At 44.5% G+C, this 21,554-nt stretch overlaps 1 protein-coding gene across 4 annotated transcripts in view; it reads left to right on the top strand.

Annotated features, from left to right (window-relative positions):
- The window catches only part of PTPRM (protein tyrosine phosphatase receptor type M), an 805,217-nt gene that overhangs the window by 767,393 nt on the left and 16,270 nt on the right, over positions 1–21,554 (top strand). For 2 of the 4 annotated variants that reach the window (XM_058277380.2, XM_058277378.2), the window contains 9 exons: positions 339–455; positions 1,159–1,209; positions 4,840–4,994; positions 5,310–5,445; positions 7,481–7,630; positions 9,007–9,180; positions 10,073–10,204; positions 14,058–14,183; positions 16,063–16,226. In XM_058277380.2, the coding sequence (XP_058133363.1) occupies positions 339–455; positions 1,159–1,209; positions 4,840–4,994; positions 5,310–5,445; positions 7,481–7,630; positions 9,007–9,180; positions 10,073–10,204; positions 14,058–14,183; positions 16,063–16,226 (1,205 nt within the window). The remainder of the gene's footprint in view (positions 1–338; positions 456–1,158; positions 1,210–4,839; positions 4,995–5,309; positions 5,446–7,480; positions 7,631–9,006; positions 9,181–10,072; positions 10,205–14,057; positions 14,184–16,062; positions 16,227–21,554) is intronic. The other 2 variants (XM_058277381.2, XM_058277379.2) reach the window with 1 other exon arrangement.

Raw genomic sequence — 21,554 nt, 5'->3', positions numbered from 1 at the left:
ATTTTTCCAGGCCATTCCTTAGTAGAGATAAACAGGAAATGAATGGTTACTGTAACTGGAGTATTTGTAGTATAAACACAATTGGTTAACTTTAGACCAATTTCCTAAGGGTTGTCCTTCCCATAATTGAAATTTTGTTTTCTTCTGAGGAGAGAAAAAAAATGCCAGGTGATCTAAAAGATATATTTTGTAAATGAAAAGAATGTTCTTGAGTGTACAGCTGAACCTTTGTTTTTCTTTGCAAATTTTATCCTCTAAATCATAGTTTCCCACCAATGGGGGAACTCCAAAAAAGGAAAACAACCCTAAACCCTTAATTTCCTTTGTGTTTTCTAAAGGTCAAATGCTGCAAATACTGGCCAGATGACACGGAGATATATAAAGACATTAAAGTTACTCTAATAGAAACAGAACTACTGGCAGAATATGTGATAAGAACATTTGCTGTTGAAAAGGTAAGTTTCATGCTCCTTTTAAAAGTGAAGGTCAAATGTTAGTGGCCTCATTAACTTACATAAGACACTTTATACCAGGTCACACCTGAATGCAGGTAGGCTCTATATCTAGTTATTTCTCAAGATTGCATCTTGCTCTCTGATTCTTTAATAGCTCTGTTCCATCTGGAAAGCAAATCATTTCCATTTCATAAGAATCTGTAATTGGCAACTAAACTGAAAAACTAATGTCTATCTGTCTTCTTAAAAAAAATAACCAGTTGCTATGGTTTTGTCCATCTTTGTTCGCAGTCTGACAAATGCCCGTCATATATGTCCATGTGGGTTTCCCATTGAGGAGTTATTACCAGTGCTAAGAAACAGGTCCTAATTCCTCCCGGAATCCCTCTACTTCCTTGAGGCTTTTCCAGCCTTTTGGTGGAAGATGGACTGATGGGTTTTCCAGGTAAAGGTGACCTACCTGGAAACGTAAACGATGATGGGCCGTTAGGCACGGGATGCTTCTGCATGAGCCAATGCATTAGGTCATACTCACCCCCATGCTGAGATGGCAGCCTTCTGGAGTGGCTGGTGTTGAGTCGGTGAATGCTGGGCCTTGGCTCAACTCTGCCACATCCCATGTGCCTGGGTGGGGCTTCTTCTCTGGGAAGCACTGTAGGGTATAACAGGGATTTCCTTATCCCCCCTCTTTCTGCTGACATAGGGAGGGGCCGGAAATGAAGCAAACTGCAGTCCAGCCAGGGAAGTGTCACAGGTAGGCTGTGGAGAACCTGGAAGGGATGTGGCTGAGAAACGTTCTGCCTTGCGGTCCTCATCTAACCTTCGGTGAAGGGGGACACACAGTTTTGTCTCTGGGGGCCAAAGGCTTTTATATCAAGAGCCAATGTGGCATAATGGCCTGCAGCACATCTGCACTGGACATAGCCATTTGGTGGTGAATTTGGTCCATGGAAGCTTGAGCTCCTTGCTCCGTAGCAGGGCTCCTTGGAGTCACTGGGTTATATAAGTAGATGCTGGTCAACTGGCTCCTGACCTTCCTTCCTACTCTTTATTCTCACTGCATCTAAATGCACTGTTGGTATTGAGAGACCAGGAAATCAAAGAAATTGCCGCATCTGCTTATTGGTAATTTGTCTTGATATTTTTGAACTACGTATCCTCATTTGCGAATCCATATTTGTCATAGAATCACAAGGCTGAAAAGACTTTATTTTAATCTGTTTCTCATACTATTTAGCATTTTTCTTCGCCTGTTTTACTAAGCAGGCGGGAGGCCTGGAGACTTCAAAGAAGGCAGAGTTCTGGTTGACTCAGTTCTTCAAATTCTGAAGAGCACACTTTGATGTCAGGGTTTTTTTTTTCCCTTCTTAGGCAGGATTGGGGAAAAAGAACACATGGAGGATTTTTTGTGGCTCTTGGCAAAACACTCATGAATAATTGCATTAAAATAGATAGTGATAAAAGCCCGATATTTTTTCCTTAAAAAAATTCATCCAAAAGCCATCATTTAAACAGAGTTCTTTTAACAATAGTCGGGATCTCTAACAAGCTGAAAATGCATCTCTGTTGCTAAAGGAAGAGTTTGTTTGTTTCTTTGCTCTTTTTTTTAACCTCATATTGTGTTCTCCTTCATCCCCAGCTGCACAGAAATGTTTCTGAAATACCCAGTTATTTTAGTCGCTAGACAACCAATGAAGAGGTGATGGAAGGAAGGGGAGCTTGTTAATGCATTTGGGAAAATCAAAATGACATGTTAGTGATTTTCCAACTGGGCAATTGGATTCTTTAAGGAAAACAAATCATTAGTACTTTTGTGGAGTGCTTCTCGTTGGTTTTAAACTCTCTCATTAGAAGGAACAGGAAAAAAATATACCAAGCATGTACTTTCAACATTCCTGCAATTCTGATTCTATTTTAAGTGTGTGTTGCCGTGGTGGTCCTAAAAAGGGGGAAAAAATGGATTGTGCTTGATTCCGCACAAGCAGATACACTGCAGTTTTTAAAATGGTGCATTCCTTTCCCTTTCCCACATATCTGATGACGCAAAGCTCAGCAAATTTTAAATAACATATAATGCCTGTCATACCAGGAGGAAGACAGTTCAGAGATCTGTGGATCTATGCTGGCTGTAGTCCATCCCCCACCTAGCCCTGGCAGAAAAGACGCTGACGAGGGCCCCTGAGTGCTCTCTGCCCAGGAAGTGCCTGGTGCTCCGAGAAGGCCCTGGGAATGTGACCCACCCGTCTCAAAGACAGAGCACGCATCTAGGGGATTCGTTCACTCCACAAATATTTCTTGAGTACCCACTTCATGCCACGGGCTGCCTTGGGTTCCTCCTTCCCATTGCATTACATGGGAAAATTCAGCGAATATCACTTTTTATCTAGCGTTAATAATTAAAAATACGGCGGGGGGGGGAGCTGATATCGAATGGGGAACTACAGAGGTTATGTTCACTGATTTGTGTTCCCCAGACAGATCACGAAACAGCAAAAGGAGAAACTGTCGAGTTGTTGAACAAGATTGAGAGTTGGCTCGGGGACAGTTTCCTCTGCTCAGCTTTCAGTAGTGAACATAATAGAGGGCAGAGGTTTATTTTGGGAAAAACTTTTCTGGATCCCTGAAACTGACATTTAGCTTGCTCAGGAAATGAGGTATTCTGGAGATAGGTTAGGAGCATATCTCCTGCTGGATGAGCCCATTGAGGAGGCAGGTGCTGAGATCTAGCAAAGCTAGAAAAGGATGGCTCAAAAAAGTCAAGCCAACAAACAAAACCACTATATGGAAGAAAGAAACGTCCTTCTGTTCCCCTTGGAATACCCAAATATTTATTACAGGTAAACTTTCCAAGTTGGTAGGATGTTTATCACCAAACTGGGATGGTCTCTGGCCCAATCATCATGCACTAAAGCCAGGGGACCGGGGGTGGTAGGGGGTCTGGAGAAGCAGGTGATGCAGGCACAACTGCCCGTCTTCTAATGGAGACTTCGCGAGTGGCCCGATGTTACCATGGTTTCAGTGATAGCAAATTTGGGCTCCTAACCACCTGTTAATACCACTCTGGATATTTAGCAGATGATACTGTTGATGTTCATTTGTGAATGCCTGACTGCTTAGCTCCCTAATATTTAAACTTCGTTAAAGAATAAGATTTTCACAGAGAAATAAAGCCTTGGCATTTGTGGGCTATGAAACTAAGACATAGTAACATATTGAGGGTCTTAAAAATCTGTCATTGCCAGCCTCTCCTAGTCTTTCAAAGCACATAGACATTCTGAATTTCTTCTTCTCTCATGATGTGTGGACAGTGACTGACAGTGAATGTGATGAATCTAGTAGGGTGTTGAATTTTAAGACATAATCAAACCAAACTCAAGGCTGAATGCAGAGATGGGATTCAGTCAACCTTCCTTGAATGAGGGATGGAAGTCAAATTTGATCCAAAAGTCACATCTAGCTTTGATTCTGAAGTAAATTTTGTCTTCAAAATGGACTATTGCTTTAACACAACCTTGATACAAAGAAAAAATTTGTGGGTATAAATCAACTTAATTATTCTCAAAAGATTTTTTAAAAATTATTTTGCCCTCCTTTCTGTTGATTGGCTGGGCAGCCCTGTTCAATTTACTGATCTAATGCTGAATTCAGCAAAAACACCTCTTGATTTTCATGGTCTATTTTGCTTATAAGCCTCTTTCCCCCATGCAAATGTGCCTACCTGTTTGAAGAAAGAAGTGCCTTTTAACTCTGGAACCTAGAGTGATGCCCCGTATTGTTGGTGATTGCTTGAGTGAACGGATTAAATGTCCAACTGAATGAGAGAGAGAAATCTCTCAAACTGAACTACAAATGAAAGCTCCGTGGCCAGTCTAGTGCCAAGCGATCTTCATTCATTCACCCAACAAGCATTTTCTGAGTACCCACAGTGTGTGTGCACTACTGCAAAGCCGGAGACAAAGACATCAGGATTCCCAAGAGCTAGAACCAGGACCTTGCATTTAGTAAGCCAGGCTGGAGCTCACAGACATCGTGCATTCAAGTCCTGATTGTGGCCTCTTTCTCTGTGACCCTCGCCGCACGTGGCAGGTTGGAAGGGACGCACAAGCTTCTAATTTACTCTACTTTCGAGAAAGGAACATCAGAGAATGAAAGGGCTCTATCAGTTTGCTTGGATTGCACAGGCCATTTAGCCTTTTCCCCACCACTCCTCCCCCCTTCACACCCACAGACGTCTTCCCAAGGGTCTTTTTCCAATTGGATATTAAAGGGAAGCATGGCCTTCTTGGGCCGCACACGGTTTTCTAGCCCTAGGCTGGGTAGGGGTACTTGGCACCCGGCTGGTTACTTCTGCTTACCGTGTGATTTTCTCTGTTCTCCCGGGCAGAGAGGCATTCATGAAATCCGCGAGATCAGGCAGTTCCACTTCACGGGCTGGCCGGACCACGGAGTGCCCTACCACGCCACCGGGCTGCTGGGCTTCGTCCGGCAGGTCAAGTCCAAGAGCCCGCCCAACGCGGGCCCGCTGGTGGTGCACTGCAGGTAGGCGGCTGCGGGGACCCCTGCCCGGAGCCCGGCGCTCAGCGCGCTAAGGGCGCACAGCGCCTGCTAGCCCGTGATAAAGGTATTGTGGGAGGGGCGGGGCGCTTGGAGCTCAGTGGTTGAGCGACCGCTTCTCATGTGCAAGGTCCCAGGTTCAAGCCACAGTACCTCCTAAAAAAAGATGTTTTTAGGACTAGGTGGAGGTGGTGGGTGCACAACGTGGCCAACGCGCCAACCGCCACCGAACTGAATCCTCGAAGGCGTTAGCGCACCGGTCCCTTTTCCTCCACTGACAGCGCGCTCTCTTCCCTGCAGCGCCGGGGCCGGGAGGACCGGCTGCTTCATCGTGATCGATATCATGCTGGACATGGCGGAAAGGGAAGGCGTGGTGGATATCTACAACTGCGTCAGGGAGCTGCGTTCCCGGAGGGTGAACATGGTGCAGACGGAGGTACCAGCCCTTCCCGGAGCTCCCATGCCCTTCGCGGGGCGGGGAGGGGGCAGAGAATCCCGCCAGTTCTCTCTTCAAAACTCCCCAGAAGGAAAAAACAAAAATGACAGACCTGGCAGTCCCTGTTTCCTTCCTCCTTGGCTTCTTTCCTTCATTGTATTTCCTTTCATAAACAAATTAAAAAGGCCAGGAGTTTGCAGGGAACAGGATAGCCGTAGACTTAAAACTCACCCGTGTCCTAAATTTGCCCCCCATGATGCGTTCAGGGTTTCAGTATCATTTCTTTTTATTATGTCTTTTAAACTAGCTGGTAACCAGAGCAAGGCCACCTCTGAGAATAACCAGGCATTGGCCAAATAGGTTTGGGATTGTCTCTTGACTTTTGCCAACTGTCCCTAGAAAGTCTGCCCCTTGGCCTGGCATCACGGGGACTCGCCTGTTTTGTAGACGTGTTCTTCCAACTAGGAACTCTCTGCATGGGACTTCAAGGCCCAAAATTTAAATTTTTCAGAAAAAGTGTCAGGTCCTATCTTTAGGAAATTCCTATTTTGATGCACACTTGATGGCTTTAAGAAGGATTTGCACCCACCTGGAAAATGATTCATGAATAGAATGAAGAATAAATAGAAATCCCCTCCATTTACTGTTTAGAGTGTGCATTAAGTTTACAAAAGCCACTGGGAAGCCTAATTTCATTTTCTTTTTAGCATATAGAAAAACAGTCAAAACTGTAAATGCTACTTTCATGACTTCTTTTCTTTACATAAAGAATATTTTGCTTTAAAGGTAGTAATGATAGTAATTTATTTTCTAAAGTACTTTACTTTGAGCAGATGTTGCCACATCCCTTTTCTCACTTGATCCTCTTTTTCCAAGTTGTTGTCTGATTGGACTGAGCTGTGTTAGAGCATTGAGTTCTAGTTATTTATAGAAATTAAATTAAAAAGTAAAAAAAGTAATAAGCACCCCTTTTTATATCTCAAGTAATTAAAGAGCAATAATAAGTATGGTAAAACTTTCCTCATTAATTTTAGGGAAAGTCAGTGTCACTTCAGAATTACAGGGCTGATTTTTTAAACTGGATTTATTTTGCATACATCCAAGCACTCTTCTAAGGACGTATGAGGGTTTCTATAATTATCACATTAATTAATGTTTTAAAATAAGTAGTTCAAAGTGTTCAGAACAGTTTGTTTTCATAGCAATGTCAAATTTGCCTTCTTTCCTATTAATTTGGTTAGCAAATCCTCTTTTTGTTATAGGTAAGTAAAAGTTTGCTCATTCCTCATCTGAACACCGAAAGCCAAATAAGTGGAATCAGAATTAAGGAGGTTTTGACATCGCATGTACTATAGCATAGTAGGGCTTGCTCTGACATTTATCAGTGGTCTAATTGGTTGCATTGGAGCCCCTCTTGACTCCTTCCTCCCTTCATGGTGCCACGTGGCCACACAGGTAACTTGCCCACCTGTCCCCTCTTAGGATTAGGGGCTCTGATCCTGAAATACCCACTCTCCTGGCAGTTTCTAGGACCCCCTTTCTCTCTGTAAGAATGCATTGTCTACGACAGACCAAAGCTCCGCTATCTTGATTCTCGGGGTTTCAAGTTCATGCTGTCTTCCTTCCTTCTCTGGCTCTCTTGGGTACTGTGGTTTCTCTATTACTAACTGAGTTTGCCTGGGCTGCTTTAACAAAGACCACACAGTGGACTGGCTTAAACAACATGGTTTGGAGGCTGGAAGTCCAACGTCAAGGTCGTGGCAGGGCTTGCTTGCTCCTGAAGCAAGGTCTCCATCACGTGGCGACCTCTTTGTCTCTCCTCGTGCCTGCTCCTCTCGTTTCCGTTGACTTCTGGCTTCCACTTCCATGCCCAGTTTCCTTTGTGTATAAGGACTTCAGCCATCCTGGATGAGGGTCACCCCTGGCTCAAGAGTAATGCCCTTCAGGGAGCCTGTTTACAGCTGAGTTCACACCCACGGGGACCGGATGAAGACTCAGACATACCCAACACTGACCGTGTCCTCTGCCTCCCCAGGAGCAGTACGTGTTCATCCACGATGCGATTCTAGAAGCCTGCCTTTGTGGGGACACCTCTGTCCCTGCTTCCCAAGTCAGGTCTCTGTATTACGACATGAACAAGCTGGACCCTCAGACAAACTCAAGCCAGATCAAAGAGGAATTCCGGGTAAGTTAGGCCAAAGGGAGAAGCAGATTGTCTGTGACTTGGCCCCTTAGGGGGTATTCAAATCCAGCCCGTGAACCTTTGCGCTAACAGAGTTGCTCACCCTCAGCACTGTTGCTGTTTGGGGCCAGGTAATTCTCTGAACTGGGGAGCTGTTCCTCTGTCCACTGAATGCCAGGAGAACCCCCACCCCCCAGTGGGGACAACCAGAACTGTCTGCAGATCTGGCCAGAGGTCCCCTCGGGGGTGGGAGCAGAATTGCCTGGTTGAGACCCCCAGGCGGTCAGAGCCGTCTCCTCACCCAGAGAGAAGACACCACGTTGTCCCCAATATCATGCCCTGTCCCCCCACATCATCTCCAAGGCAACTGTGGGTGCCACCAGACCCTAGAGGTGTGTATGCAGAACACATCCTGGGGAACGTTTCTTCATTGCATTCCCCATATCCAAATCTGTCCAAATATACCTGGCTCGAGGGCCAAACTCTTCCTCAGCCTCTTACCTCCCAAAGCCCCAGAAGTCCAGCCTGAGTGGCTTCCAGAGCCCTTAATCCTCGGGACCTGCCCTGGCCCCTGGGCCTCTAGCTGATGGGCACTGTCTGGACACAGTTTAGAGAGGGAGGAGAGAAATAAGGATCTGTGTAGTGGGGCCACTGTGCGGGGCGGGGGGCTCAGCATGTGTATCTTTGTGTGTGTCTGGGTGTTTCCATCTGTGTCTATGTGTGTCTGTCAGCCTGTGTGTCTGTGTGTCTGTGTCTGTGTCTATCTCTGGGTATCTGTGTGTGTCTCTGCGTCTGTGTCCATATGTCTGTCTGGGTGCCTGTGTATGTCAGTGTGTCTGTATGTCCATCTGCATCTGTATCTGTGTGTCTGTGTATCTGTGTCCATATGTCTGTGTGTCAGTATGTGTCATTGTGTCTGTGTGTGTCAGTGTGTCTGTGTGTCATTGTGTGTCAGTGTCAGTGTGTCAGTGTGTCTGTGTGTATGTGTCATTGTGTCTGTGTGTGTGTCAGTGTATTTGTGTGTCATTGTATGTCAGTGTGTGCCAGTGTGTCTGTGTCTGTCAGTGTATCTGTCATTGTGTCAGTGTGTGCCAGTGTGTCTGTGTGTATGTGTCATTGTGTCTGCGTGTGTCAGTGTGTCTTTGTGTCATTGTGTGTCAGTGTCAGTGTGTCAGTGTGTCTGTATGTGTCAGTGTGTCCCAGCATGTCAGTGTGTGTGTCTCTGAGTGTGTCTCTGTGTTGCTGTGTGTCTCTGTCTGTGCGTGCATGCCTGTGTTGGGAGTGGGGGAGGAGACCGCCTTGTCCCCAGCTGCAGGAAGCGGGGCGTCTGCACTCCAGCCGCAGAGCCCTTGACCGCCCGCTGCGTGTGTCCCCCGCAGACCCTGAACATGGTGACGCCCACGCTGCGGGTGGAGGACTGCAGCATCGCGCTGCTGCCCCGCAACCACGAGAAGAACCGCTGCATGGACGTGCTGCCGCCCGACCGCTGCCTGCCGTTCCTCATCACCCTCGACGGGGAGAGCAGCAACTACATCAACGCCGCCCTCATGGACGTAAGCCCTGCAGCCCGGGGGCCCGAGGAGGGCCGCGCGTGTCCTGCCTTTCCCAGGCAGGCAGTTTTTCCAGCAAAGTGCCTTCCAGCTTCCACCTACCTTCCCGTGTCAGGACTGCGGTTCTTGGTCAACCAGTCCAGAAGTAATGATAAATGAAACCTGTCCCGAGCCCTCTCTGGGCATGTACATGTTTAACCTCCCAGCTTGGGAGCCAGGAACGTCTAGTGAGCCGCTGAGGCAGTGAAGTGCGATAATATGTTTTGCAGCATTATTCTAGTTCTCTTTCTACCCAATTTAAGCAGTAATTAGCATGGGGGGGGGCAATGCCTGTAGGTACAGAAAATGCACAACTCATTACTTCCTGTCATTCTGTTTATCTCTAACTGAATGAACATTGGCTCTCCAACTGATGGAAAGAGTGAATGAATATTTTCAGTTCTGATTCGGAAGTTTTGATTCTATCGGTGTGAAAGCAGTAAAAGGGTACTTAAACTTGGTTGAGGCTCTCCAGAGCCGTAAAGAGCCTCTATAGCCTTGTATGGCAGGAATAAGTAACCACGTCACACCTACAAATGACAGATTTTAGGAAAGGTGGAATTATGTTAATGCTGCTTTAAAGCAAAGTTAAAATTTTTCCCATTAAAATAATGACGAACAGGATCGATAGTGCCCTTCTACCAGAAGTACCCAAACATTGGTAAGAGATATTTATATTTTCTCATTGTTATTTTGCAGGTACATTCATGTTTGGTCTATTTAGGGGTTGATAATGGTGATAGCATTCAGCAACGGTTAAATATATTCAGTGTTCTATGCCACGCGTACAAAATAACCTAGCCTCCTCCCTTGACATTTTCCGGTATATTTAGATCTTCTTTGTGTATGTTTGCAGAGCTATAAACAGCCCTCAGCCTTTATAGTCACCCAGCATCCTCTGCCAAACACAGTCAAAGACTTTTGGAGACTGGTCCTGGATTACCACTGCACGTCTGTGGTTATGCTAAACGATGTGGATCCCGCCCAGGTGAGACTCATCAGGTACCATGGTCAGCGCTCAGGCCAGAAGGGCCAACCTGTGTGTGCCTTGCTTGCACCCCAAGAAACGCAGGCACCCGTGACAGGTCACCAGCATCGAGGGGGCAGAAAACTGTGGAAGCTGAAAGAAGTGTGTTAAAAACCAGGTGGAATTGGGGGTGAGAGAAGAGAGTCACTTGAAACCAAAAAGACAGAAATCGTAGGCATGGGAGTGACAGGGCAAGACGGATCAGAAATGGGGCTGTTGCGGTCCGGTGCACACGCTGCCTGGAGGGGTCAAGGTGATGGCCAAAGTCAATGCTAAGTGAGAATCAGAACATTGCAGAGCTGAAAGCAGAGCAGAGGGTCCAGAGAAGAGTCAAGGAAGGGCCTCAACGTCTGGTGCAGCCCTGATCCCATTCCTTGACCGGTCACGGGTTGTGGGTGCTTCCTGGCAGGGCTCACCTGGAGCCCACAGGTAGAGAGGAGAAGGTGATGGGGGTGGAGGGCAGGCCGTGGAGGTGTCGAGAGAGGCAAGTGATTTTAAGGGCAGCCATGAATTTTAGAACTCTCTGGTGAAGATATTAAAAAGACATGAAATTAGGACTTGGAGATAAGAAGAAACCAGAATGATAGACCGGGCTTCTGCATAGCTCCCTCTTCTTCAACATCAAAAGAAAAAGAATTGGTGAGCAATGGCTCGGTATTAGAAACAGGGTCAGAAACATTTCTTAAAGGGAACGGGATTTATGATTGTTCTTGATGATTTGCAGTATGGTCATGCCAGTCACAGGCCGATCCATTATTGAAAGTTTGCACTTAGCTTGTTTTAAGAATAAACTTATTCTGGAAATGAATTAATTTCCTGTGTGGTAAAGATGAATTCTTGAAAGGAAAAAAAAGAACAGAAACTTTTAAAAAGAGAGAGAGAGAGAGAGAAAGCATGATCTGAACTAGTTCAGCATCCACACTGGACAAGATTTTTCCCACCCAAATTCTCTTGTGTTGCCATCAATCTGCCTTAAATGGCATGGACATTAAATTGAATTCTACAATGTTTTTAATTATGTTTGAGGTACTGCATTATATCATTCTGGCTCTAGCCTCAAAGCTAGTTGATGAAATAATAATGATAATCCTTGTTCTCATCTAGTCCTTGCACTTAAGAAGCTTAAATATTTTAGAGTTCTTCCCTCACTGACCTTCTCAGCAGATAGAATGCAGCCATTTATAAAGACAGACAGACAGCAAGGCCCCAGGAGCTTAAAGGATCAGCCCAAAGACACAGCTGGAAGTACGAAATCAGGATTCTTGGTTGTAACTCAGAAGGGCATGGGCTAAATTTCATGAGATCCAAATTCTTTATCACGATAGACAGCTATGGGATAAGGAGCCTCTTCCCTGTTTTGAATCGTTCTGTTTATTTTTACTGGGACTTCTGAAATACGGTGATTGTACTGTTTTCCTTCAGATTACTAAGTAAGACTTAAATGATTTTAGTGTGTTCTTTTGAACAACAGTGTTTGAATTCTAAAGCTGCATTCCAATCCCAAACTACCTGGCCTCAAACCAATACTTGGGTGATTGGGGAAAGGAGAGACAAAAAGACTACAATTCTATTCGGCCGACAGCGTGGATTTTTAGAGTGAGAGAAAGGAGGCTCCTGGGATTCCGTCTTTTCGAGAACACTAAACAGCATTTGAACTTAAAGGCTTTGCAATTGTACAAGAATAGCGCTCAACTATTTTAAGTATTTATAGGTCTGGTTCATGGCCGTGATACGCACCATTTAAGCCATTTTCTACACGGTTTCCTTGAGCAGAATGTGGAACGCAGTGTGCTAAGAGCAAAGCAGGGGCTTGGGCCGTTCATATTTCTCCAGTGTAAGTGACGAGCTTTCGATCCAAGCTTGAACTGAGAGAACAGGCGGGGAGCAAAACCAGCTCAGTCAATAGAAAAATAGGCCAAACTGTTCAAAATGCATGTTACGGCTTTTTATTACCGTCTCAATTTCCCAGCATAATGCCTATTAATTTTAACAGTGGGTACACTGGGGTATCAAAAAGGAAATAAACATCAGCATGCTATATAGCTTGACGAGGCAGTTTTATAACTTGTCACCAGGAAGGGCTGGTGAGGAAGGAAATTTTTCATGGAAGTGCTCTTTAAAAATAAACAAATGTCATTTCAAAAATAGTGTAGACTTAGCTAACATCGAAGTTCCACTTCGCTGTTCTACTTCAGTCTTTATCATGAAGTCAGAACCTTTGGCTTCTCTATAATGGAGGGAGATTGCTGTTTCAGTTGACCCATGTTAACTGATAACTTTCTTGCCATCTTGGGAATAAATCAACCTTTGCCATCTTTGACACTGAGATTTTAGATCCTTCATAAAATAAAATTCATTTAAAAAAAGAAAGAAGGAAGTCAATCTCTACCAGTGAATTCTGTTAAGGTACAAAGACTGGCATTCACTATTTTGCTTAAAATGAGGCGATGTGTTTCGTATCTGCTCTGGACCCAATAAAAGCGTGTTATGAAATAATAAAGGAATTCTCCTCTTGGCTCACCACAAGCCATTTGTCCCTTAGATAAATCAGGAAGAGAAAAGTGAAAGGTTACTCCAACTAAAGTCAACGGGAATATGAGTCCCAAAAGAAGTTTAAATTCAAATCTTAAATGCCACCAGGGTTTCACGGGGTTAGAAACGATTTTTGAAGAGAAGAGCTCTCCCTGGCTCTTCTCACCTCATTTTCTCCAAGATCAATGGTTTTGTGGGGTGTTGCCCTCTTATGCTCATGCAAAAGTTCCTGTTACCTCGAATTACCAATGCCTGGGTTTTGGACCCTAGAAAATTGTGTTTATAATTAAACTGCCTCCAGGTAAAACAGCAAAGCATTTACTGTTACTTCACCAGATTTCCCAGATTGGACCTGGGAGGGTTTAGATCAGAACATGGAAATGCAACTGTTTTAGTTCCCTTGGCTGCTCAAGCAAATACATGCACTGGGCCAGCTTAAACAGTGGAATTTATTAGTTTACAGTCTTGAGGCTAAAAGAAAATCCAAATCAAGTCATCATCAAAGCAATGCTTTTTCCCCAGGCAGTCAAACTTTGTCCTTAGCTTGTCACATGGCAAGGCATATGGTGGGTCTACTGGTCATTCCCTGCTCTTCTGGGTTCAGTTGATATCCAACTGCTCCCTGGGTGGCTTTCTCCCTCTCTCTCTCTGTCTGAATTTTATCCCACTAATAAAAGACTCCCGTGATAGGATTAAGAGCCACCCAGCCTGAGGTGGGCCACACCTTAACAAAGTAGCCTTATCAAAAGGTCTGATTTACCATGGGGTCACAGCCATAGGAATATATTAAGGTTTTCTGGGATCCATATAGCTCCAAACCACCACAGCAACCAAAGCTGTTATCCATTCTGAATCTTGTCACAAAATAGCCCTGCTCCCAAATGTGATTCCACACCATGATGCAAGCCCAGACAGGGAAGGGTAGAGATATGGGCACTTTGACATCCGTGTGCCATCAGCCTCTCCCCAGCGCCAGATAAGAATTCCCTTCAGCCTGCAAGAGAACCCCTTTATCCATATGAACTCTTTGGAAAGCCAAATTGTTTAGGGCTAAAAGATGCTTTCTGAGAAAAGGAAGAAAAAAAAAATACTAAAAGAAGGATGTCTGGCATTGGGAATCAGCCAGTGAGAAAGACCTGATGTCTGCTTGCTGAAAGGAAAAGAAAGAGATGAAGGAAAATGAAGTGAATCAATGAAGTATTAAAAATTATTGAATATTGATACTGAACATTAATGAGGTTATTCTTATAGCTAACCTTGTGTTTCTGTGTTCTGAATTCAGTTGTGTCCCCAGTACTGGCCAGAAAACGGAGTGCACAGATATGGCCCCATCCAAGTGGAATTTGTTTCTGCTGATTTAGAAGAGGACATCATCAGTAGAATATTCCGTATTTATAATGCAGCCAGAGTAAGAATCATGGCCAATATTGCTTATTATTGTGGTTTCATTGTTTTCTCATTCATTAAATATTTAGAGTGTCTACCCTGTGTCACTGTTCTAGGAGTTTGAATATATCAGTGAATAAAACCCAGATCCCTGACCTTGTGGAACCTTCTAATGTAAGAAGACAGACAATAAATAATAAACATAATAAATGAGGCAATTATGCAATGTTGTTAGAAAGTGATAAATGCTATAGAAAAGGTAACAGGCAAAGAGAGTGACAAGGCAATGAACAGGAAGGAAAGCAAGTTTCCATTTTAAATTAGATGCACCTTTTTGAGCAAAGGCCTGAAGGAAGTGACAAAATAGCCATGGGCTTTCTGGGGAAAGAACATTCTCAAAAGACGTAATGGGCAATGCAAAGGCCCTGGGGTAGCACTGTGCCTGGGGCATTCAAGGAAGAGTAAAGGAGGCACGTGTGGCTGGAGCACAGTAAGCAAAGGAGAGTAGTTCACCCAGTGTAAGTGGGCTGAGGGAGCACAGAACATATAGGGCCTTGTAGGCCACTGACAGTATTGTGGCTGTGGCTCTCAGGAAATAAGGAGCCATTGCAGAGTCTGGGGGAGAAGAATTGCATGGTAAAATTTACATTTTAAAAGGCACGCTCTGGCTGTTCTGATTAGACTAGGTTTGTAAAGGAGGACAGGGAGACCAGCAAGGTGGCTGATGCAATAGTCCAGTTGAGAAATCACAGAGTCCCCAGGTGGAGAGGTGGCAGCTGGAGGCGGTAAAAGGTGGGGGGATCCTGGTAATATTTTGAAGTTAGAACCAGTAGGGTTTGCTGGCAGGTCAGATGCCGGGGCATCTAGGAAGACTTCGAAGATGAAGATGGGTTTGACATCCACTGAGCTGTGAGAGCCTGTCAGGGCAGCGGGAGATTTGGCAGGGCATGGGAGGTGCACAGAGAGGGCCCAGCGTTCAATTCCAGACGTGATGGGCTTGAGATGACTATTAGACACGTGCGTGGAAATGTCAAGTGGGCAGATGAATGTTCAAGGGTGAAATTCAGGAAACAGGACCGGACTGGAGAGAGAAATTCATGACTTATTGGGATATCAGTGATATTTAAAGTCATGAATCACATGAGGGAGTAGAGAGAGAGACGCGCCAAGGCCCGAGCCGAGAAGCATTCCACCGGTAGAGAGCCTGGGAGGAAAGCGGCTGAGGCTAGAGAGGGAGAGGCGAGAGCCACACGAAAAACATCTTTCAGGGAAAAAAGAGCCATCGATTGTGTCAAAAGGCCCTAAAGGCCCCAGATTCGTTCAAGCGTTTTTGCCATGGTCACCGTAAAACTGCCTTGTCGCTTCTCTAACGTAAGCTCAGGAACACTTTTTATGAATCCTGAAATGTGATTTCATTATACCTCAAGATTAATTAACTCTCAATACCTTAACAAGAGTCACACCACAAAGTGAATCTAGACTCACAGGAATCACCGTGAGATCTATATCACACTGAGCTCGCAAATGTCTCCAGATTATAATCTCTTCTTCACCTTTAATTAACCTGTAATTAAGTAAAGCCCGTTAACCGCTTAAGGCGAGGCGGTCAATGAAATGTTGAGTTATTTTTCACTTTTGCAAAATCGCATGTGTTCTCCTCCTCTCTTATTTGTCTGGCCTGTCATTTCAAGACCTGGTTTTTTATAACACGGGGAGATTAAAAATCATAACTCCTCAGGCCGGCAGACGCTACCTCCGTTATTTATAGGCGGCGCTCTCCTTTAATGATGGGCCTGCTTCGGTGAGAAGATCTAACAATTGGAAGCAGCCCCCTGCAGTTCAGCCAAGTAAACTATGCCCTTTTTCTCCCCACGTCTCTCTTCTCACCTGATCTTCTGCAGCCGCAGGATGGATACCGGATGGTGCAGCAGTTCCAGTTTCTGGGCTGGCCGATGTACAGGGACACCCCGGTGTCCAAGCGCTCCTTCCTGAAGCTCATCCGCCAGGTGGACAAGTGGCAGGAGGAGTACAACGGCGGGGAAGGCCGCACTGTGGTGCACTGCTTGTAAGTGCCGCAGGCGAGCGCATCACCCCCGGGGAACAGGGTGCTGGGAGGCCAGGGCTGACCTCTCTCCCATCGTCTTCCGTTTCACTATAAATGGAGAAGAAATAAGTAGGTCTGGGTGAAAAGGAGATAGTGGACTTACAAGGATCGATACACGCATCGAGGGTTTATTGCGCTTGGCAGGAAGTGAAATGGGTCCATTGGGCATTGGGATGGTGCAGCTCGGTTCTAAAATAAGCACTGAACCTGTGATTAGGACCCCCAGAAAACCCTGGGTGGCGTCAGTGGGGCACTGGAGCCAGCCCCTACTACTCTTGAGAACCAACTTTTGCACGCTGGTTATCAAAGTGTCGGTAGCTCCAAATCATCAGCAAAGCCCCAAAGCTGATTTACCAGCAGGCTACTAGGTATAAGTCTGCTGGAAAGCATGTCAGAGATTTCAAAGCACCTGCCTCTTTTTGCCTTTGTGGCTTTTAGAGCAGTGCTTCCAACCTGTGGTCTCCAGGCCGGCAGTTTTACAATCACCTTGGATCATGTCAGAAATGTCAGTTTGCAAGGTGTTCTGATACACTAAAATGAGAACTTCTGCTACAGAGCAATCCTTCTCAACCTTGACTGCACATTAGAATCATGTGGGGAGCTTAAAAAAAAAAAAGCAAATGGCACCCAGGCCACACCCAAGCCAATCAAATAAAATTTCGGGGAGGAAGCTAGACATCAGTACTTTTTATTTCTAACATCAGATTATGTCAATGTGCAGCCAAGGCTGAGAAATGCTGAATGTAGAATGTCATACTTTTCAGAGCACTTTCACCTGCATTTTCTCATTGGCGATAATATGTAGCTAATCAACCAGCTGGAATTGGCTTAATGGAACAGGCAATTAGAAAGTCATGGCAGTTAGGAAAGATGCTTAGCGAATTTGCAGAAACTTAAAGTATCAGCTTATGTTGCTTCCCAGCAGAGTGTCGTTCGAAGCACACAATGAAATCTCTCCCAATTTGGGGGGAAAATAAAGTTTTGCTCTGAGCAGACCAACCCTAGTTAAAATTCCAAATTGCAAACTTGGCTAAGGAAACCAACATGCCCTCCTAGCTTCCCGGGGGCCCTCTTCAGAGCCCTTCCTGGCAGCCCAGAATTCCACCCTGCTTTTTTCTCTCTGCTCAGCCTCTCACCCAAATCGAAACGTGGTATTGTCACATTCTGCAAGAATGAGACTTACAGACTCTTCATGCTTATCCTTAGCGAGAGGTCCCAACCCCTTGTCCTCTAAAAAAAAACAACCCTGTTTTATTACACCTCCCTCCACCATACTATTTTCCCCTTCCTTCTCATGGACCCAGGGCACTCAAAATGTCTCTACCAAGAAAATGCCAGAAAGAATTATTAACAGCTCTCATTCCCATTTTTATCTAGCTGCCTCACTGAGTTAATAACAATAACCCTTGCTGAATTGATACAATCCCAGCAAGGAAAATTGGCATTGGAGCTAGAGTTGGTATTATATCTGTTGGGTTTTTGTGAAATACTAAAAGTAGTTTGCACGTACTCATCCCGCATCCGGAGAGCCCAGCATATGGAGTTGGGAGCCTCATGCTTCTGACTTCCCGGAATCACTGGTGTTCCAACAACGGCCAAGGCAGGAGTGAATCCCGAGTGGAAGAAGGCCCCGGGGCGCTCTTAAGACAGGTCTTTCCACTGCCCCTGAAATCACCGTACCTCATACCCAACCACCGGCTACCCTCTCCCAAGAGGCAACTGGGACCCAAGAGCCAACACAGTCGCTGTTCCATTTGACGTTCAAGACAGTGGGCTGTTCTTTAGCACTGGTGGAATGTGGTGGTCATCTGGGTTTCCACCCTTCTGGTAAGAGAACCTTGATTTTTCTTTGGGGAGCCAGACTCCCCACATCAAAAGTCGAAGGCCATGTGACTCTGACCTGATGAGAATGTTTTTATTTGTTTAGATGTATGCATCTAAATCGAAGATTATTTTTTGCTGTAGGAAACAAGGTTAACTAAAATTGGTGGCCTCCAGTATTGGAGAGGAAAAGATGCTTTGAACTCGGGCAATAAGTGCCTGCTTTTCAGGGCACAGAAGTGCCGTATTCAGCATAGTGTAGCGCCACCTGCTGGCCTCGAATGGAGTCCGGGCTCCAGGGGCTGTGAATCACATGTCTCCTTGACCAGATAACACATGACAGAATTTTTTCATCTTCATACATGTCTCCCAACCAATTAGACCAGAAGAAATGATAGAATAGCAACACTTTACAATCCTGGATGAAAACAATGGGTGTAGGCAACAATGATCCACGGCAAGCTCCCCAGGGCAAAGCTGGTGGGGGAAAGCAGGGTAGTTGGGAGAGAAAGTCCAGGAACACATAACACATACCAGACTCGCCTGAATTACGAGAGCCAGCCTAACACAGCCTCCTCACCCTACCCATAGAAATCAGTTCCAGATGGATTGCATCCTAAAATATAAAAAGAAAGACAGAAATTGTCTAGAAGGAAACATAGGAGGAAGTTTTCAGGACCAAGAGGTAATGGAAGATTTGTTCAACATGACACGAAGCACCAACCAGAAAGGAAAGTGATGATAAATTGGACTTCATTCAAATGAAACTCTTCTATTCACCAAAAGACGCTGATAAGAGAGGGGAAAAACAAGACCAAGGGTTTGTAGCCAGAATGTGTGAGAATTTACTGCAGGTCAATTGGAAACTGAAACTGATTTCAGTTTTTTTAATGAGCCAAAGACTTGAAAAGGCACTTCATTTATAAAGAAAGAAAGAAAAGGCTCTTCCAATAGCCCATAAACATAGAAAACATTAATTTTCAGGAAAATACAGATGAAAGCCAGATTTGTATACCATTGCATCCTCTCCAAAATGGCTTAAGTTTTTTTTTTTTATAAATGATGCATGGTATATACCAAGTGTTGCTGGAAGGGAGTAATATTGCACAATAACTTTGGCACTGTTTGGTGGCATCTTCTAAAGCTAAATAAGCACTAACTTCTGCTCCTCAGTATATGACTAACAGGAGTACATATAGGCTCTACAAAGCATGTTTGTAGTAGCTTTACTCATAAGATGTAAAAATTGGAAACTGCCCAAATCTTTGTCAGCTGTTGGATACAGAAATCTTTCATTCAATGCCACCCTACTTGGCAAAAGAATTAACTCCTAATATTACAACACAGATTTTTTTGCACATAGATCATCTTGAGTGAAAGTCAGACTCAAAAGAGAATGCACTGTGTGACTCCATTCATACACAGTTCAAAGGCTAAAGGAATGTACGATGGGAGTAATAGCAGCAACTCCCTTTGGTGGTGTCAATGGTGCAGAGGGGAAGGAGAGAAGGCTTTATAGGCTGACATGTCTGTGTCTTGATGTGAGCATTGGTGACATGGCGTTGCCTTCGTAACAATTAACTGAGAGGTATAGTCACCATTGGTGGACCTGAGCGTAGGTATATTAGGCCTTATTAAAAGCCAGCTTGAAACTTTATGATGGACTGATCAAGCCAACATCTGAATGCAGTGATTGATCCATCTTAAATGACAAAATGTGGGACAACCAGATATCTTGTGCCTACTGTCTTTGGCAAGTACACTTATTAGGTATCTTTGTAAAAAATAAAATAAAAAATTCCTGAATTCTTATTAAGCTCTGGAGCTAACTGCCAATTTACAGGAAGCCTAGGGTTAGAGAGGACTATGTTAAATGATATCACAGAGAAGCAATCAATGAGAAAAATCCAGAATTTGAGAAATCTCTACAGACAAGTTACCCAGGTTCCTCAATGAATTGCAAAGGAAAAAAGAGAGAGAGCAGAAAGGAACCTATAGATTAAAGTAAACTTGCAAGACATATCAACCTTGCAAGTTTACTTTAATCTATAGGACCTTGCTTGGATGCTGATTTGAACAATGCAGCTATAAGAAAATGTCTGGAAAAATCTGGAAAATTTGAACATGGACTAGATATTAGATTGAATTAAAATATTAATGTATTAGTATTCATTTTAGGTATGATAGTGGCATTGTGATGAAAGAAGAAAGGAGGGGGGAGGGAGGAGAGGAGAGGGAGAGAAAGAGGAGCCCATAGCTCTTAGGAGAAGTAGTTGATTACAGAGCTGGTACCGGGAAAATACAGGATGAGTGTGGAACACCTCGCAGTTCCAGAAAGTTAGGAAATGCTTTAAAAAGGATGGAGGTTTGTCAAAAGAGTACAGGAGCAAACTTGAAGGAGATCCTTATAGTCAAACCTGGAACTTGAACCAAAAACTAAATACCAATACTATTGGATGTTAACTCATAGAATAAATTAATATCTGTAAGTATACTGACATGAATGCATAATCAAATAAAATGTTTAAGTGGGGAAGAAGGAACAGCTCTTGCTTACAGTAGCATGCCAGTTAATGAATGGTGAAGGAAAGAGGCAAATAGGAAATCACTATTAGGCAAACATCACAATTGTTGCAGGTGAGATCCACCAGTGGATGCTAAAGTTTAGCGGGTGAAAGTTTGAAGAGGAACAAGATAGTGTACAGTCCCAAAGTATTTTATTAACTACAAAAAGAAAAATAGTAACTTTATAGTAAAGACAAATCTGGCTGATACCCTCCTAACCCATGGTCAAGGTCAGCATCTTCAGTAATATGACAAAGGAAGACGCCTGAAGACACAAGGTCCCTGCTGTGGTGTTCCCCCCAAAGATGCATCACCTCATTCCAAGCATGAGAAAACATCAGACAAACCTGAAGTAAGGGACACTCTGCAAAATAACTGACCAGGACTCTTGGAAATTGTCGAGGTCAAGAAAAAGAAGGAGGGGAGCCAATGTAGCTTAAGTGGTTGAGTGCCTGCTTCCCACGTATGAGGTCCTGGATTCGATTCCTGTACCTCCTAAAAAAAATGAACAAGAACAAAAAAACAACTGTCATTGGGGAGTGGATATAGCTCAGTGGTTGAGCACCTGCTTCCCATGTCTGAGGTCAATCCCCAGTACCTCCTAAAAAAAGAAAGAGAGAGAGAAGGAAAGACTGAGGAAATGTCACAGAGGTCACAGAGCAGAGGAGGCTGAGACAGGACAACTCCATGCTATGCGTAACCTGACTTGGATCCTGGACCAGCAAAAGGTCATTGGTGGAAAAGCTGGTGAAATTGGACCAGGGTCTGTAGCATAGTTAATAGTCTTGTACCAGTGTTAACTTCCTGGTTTGGGTATGGTGCTATGGGTATATAAGATGTTAACATGAGGGGACGTTGGGAATTCTCTATATCTATCATTTTTGTAGCCATTATGTAAGTCTA

The sequence above is a fragment of the Dasypus novemcinctus genome, chromosome 16, assembly GCF_030445035.2.
Source record: "Dasypus novemcinctus isolate mDasNov1 chromosome 16, mDasNov1.1.hap2, whole genome shotgun sequence".
Lineage (NCBI taxonomy): Eukaryota > Metazoa > Chordata > Mammalia > Cingulata > Dasypodidae > Dasypus > Dasypus novemcinctus.
Note: the sequence above shows the minus strand (reverse complement) of the source record. Positions and strands in the feature narration are given on the sequence as shown.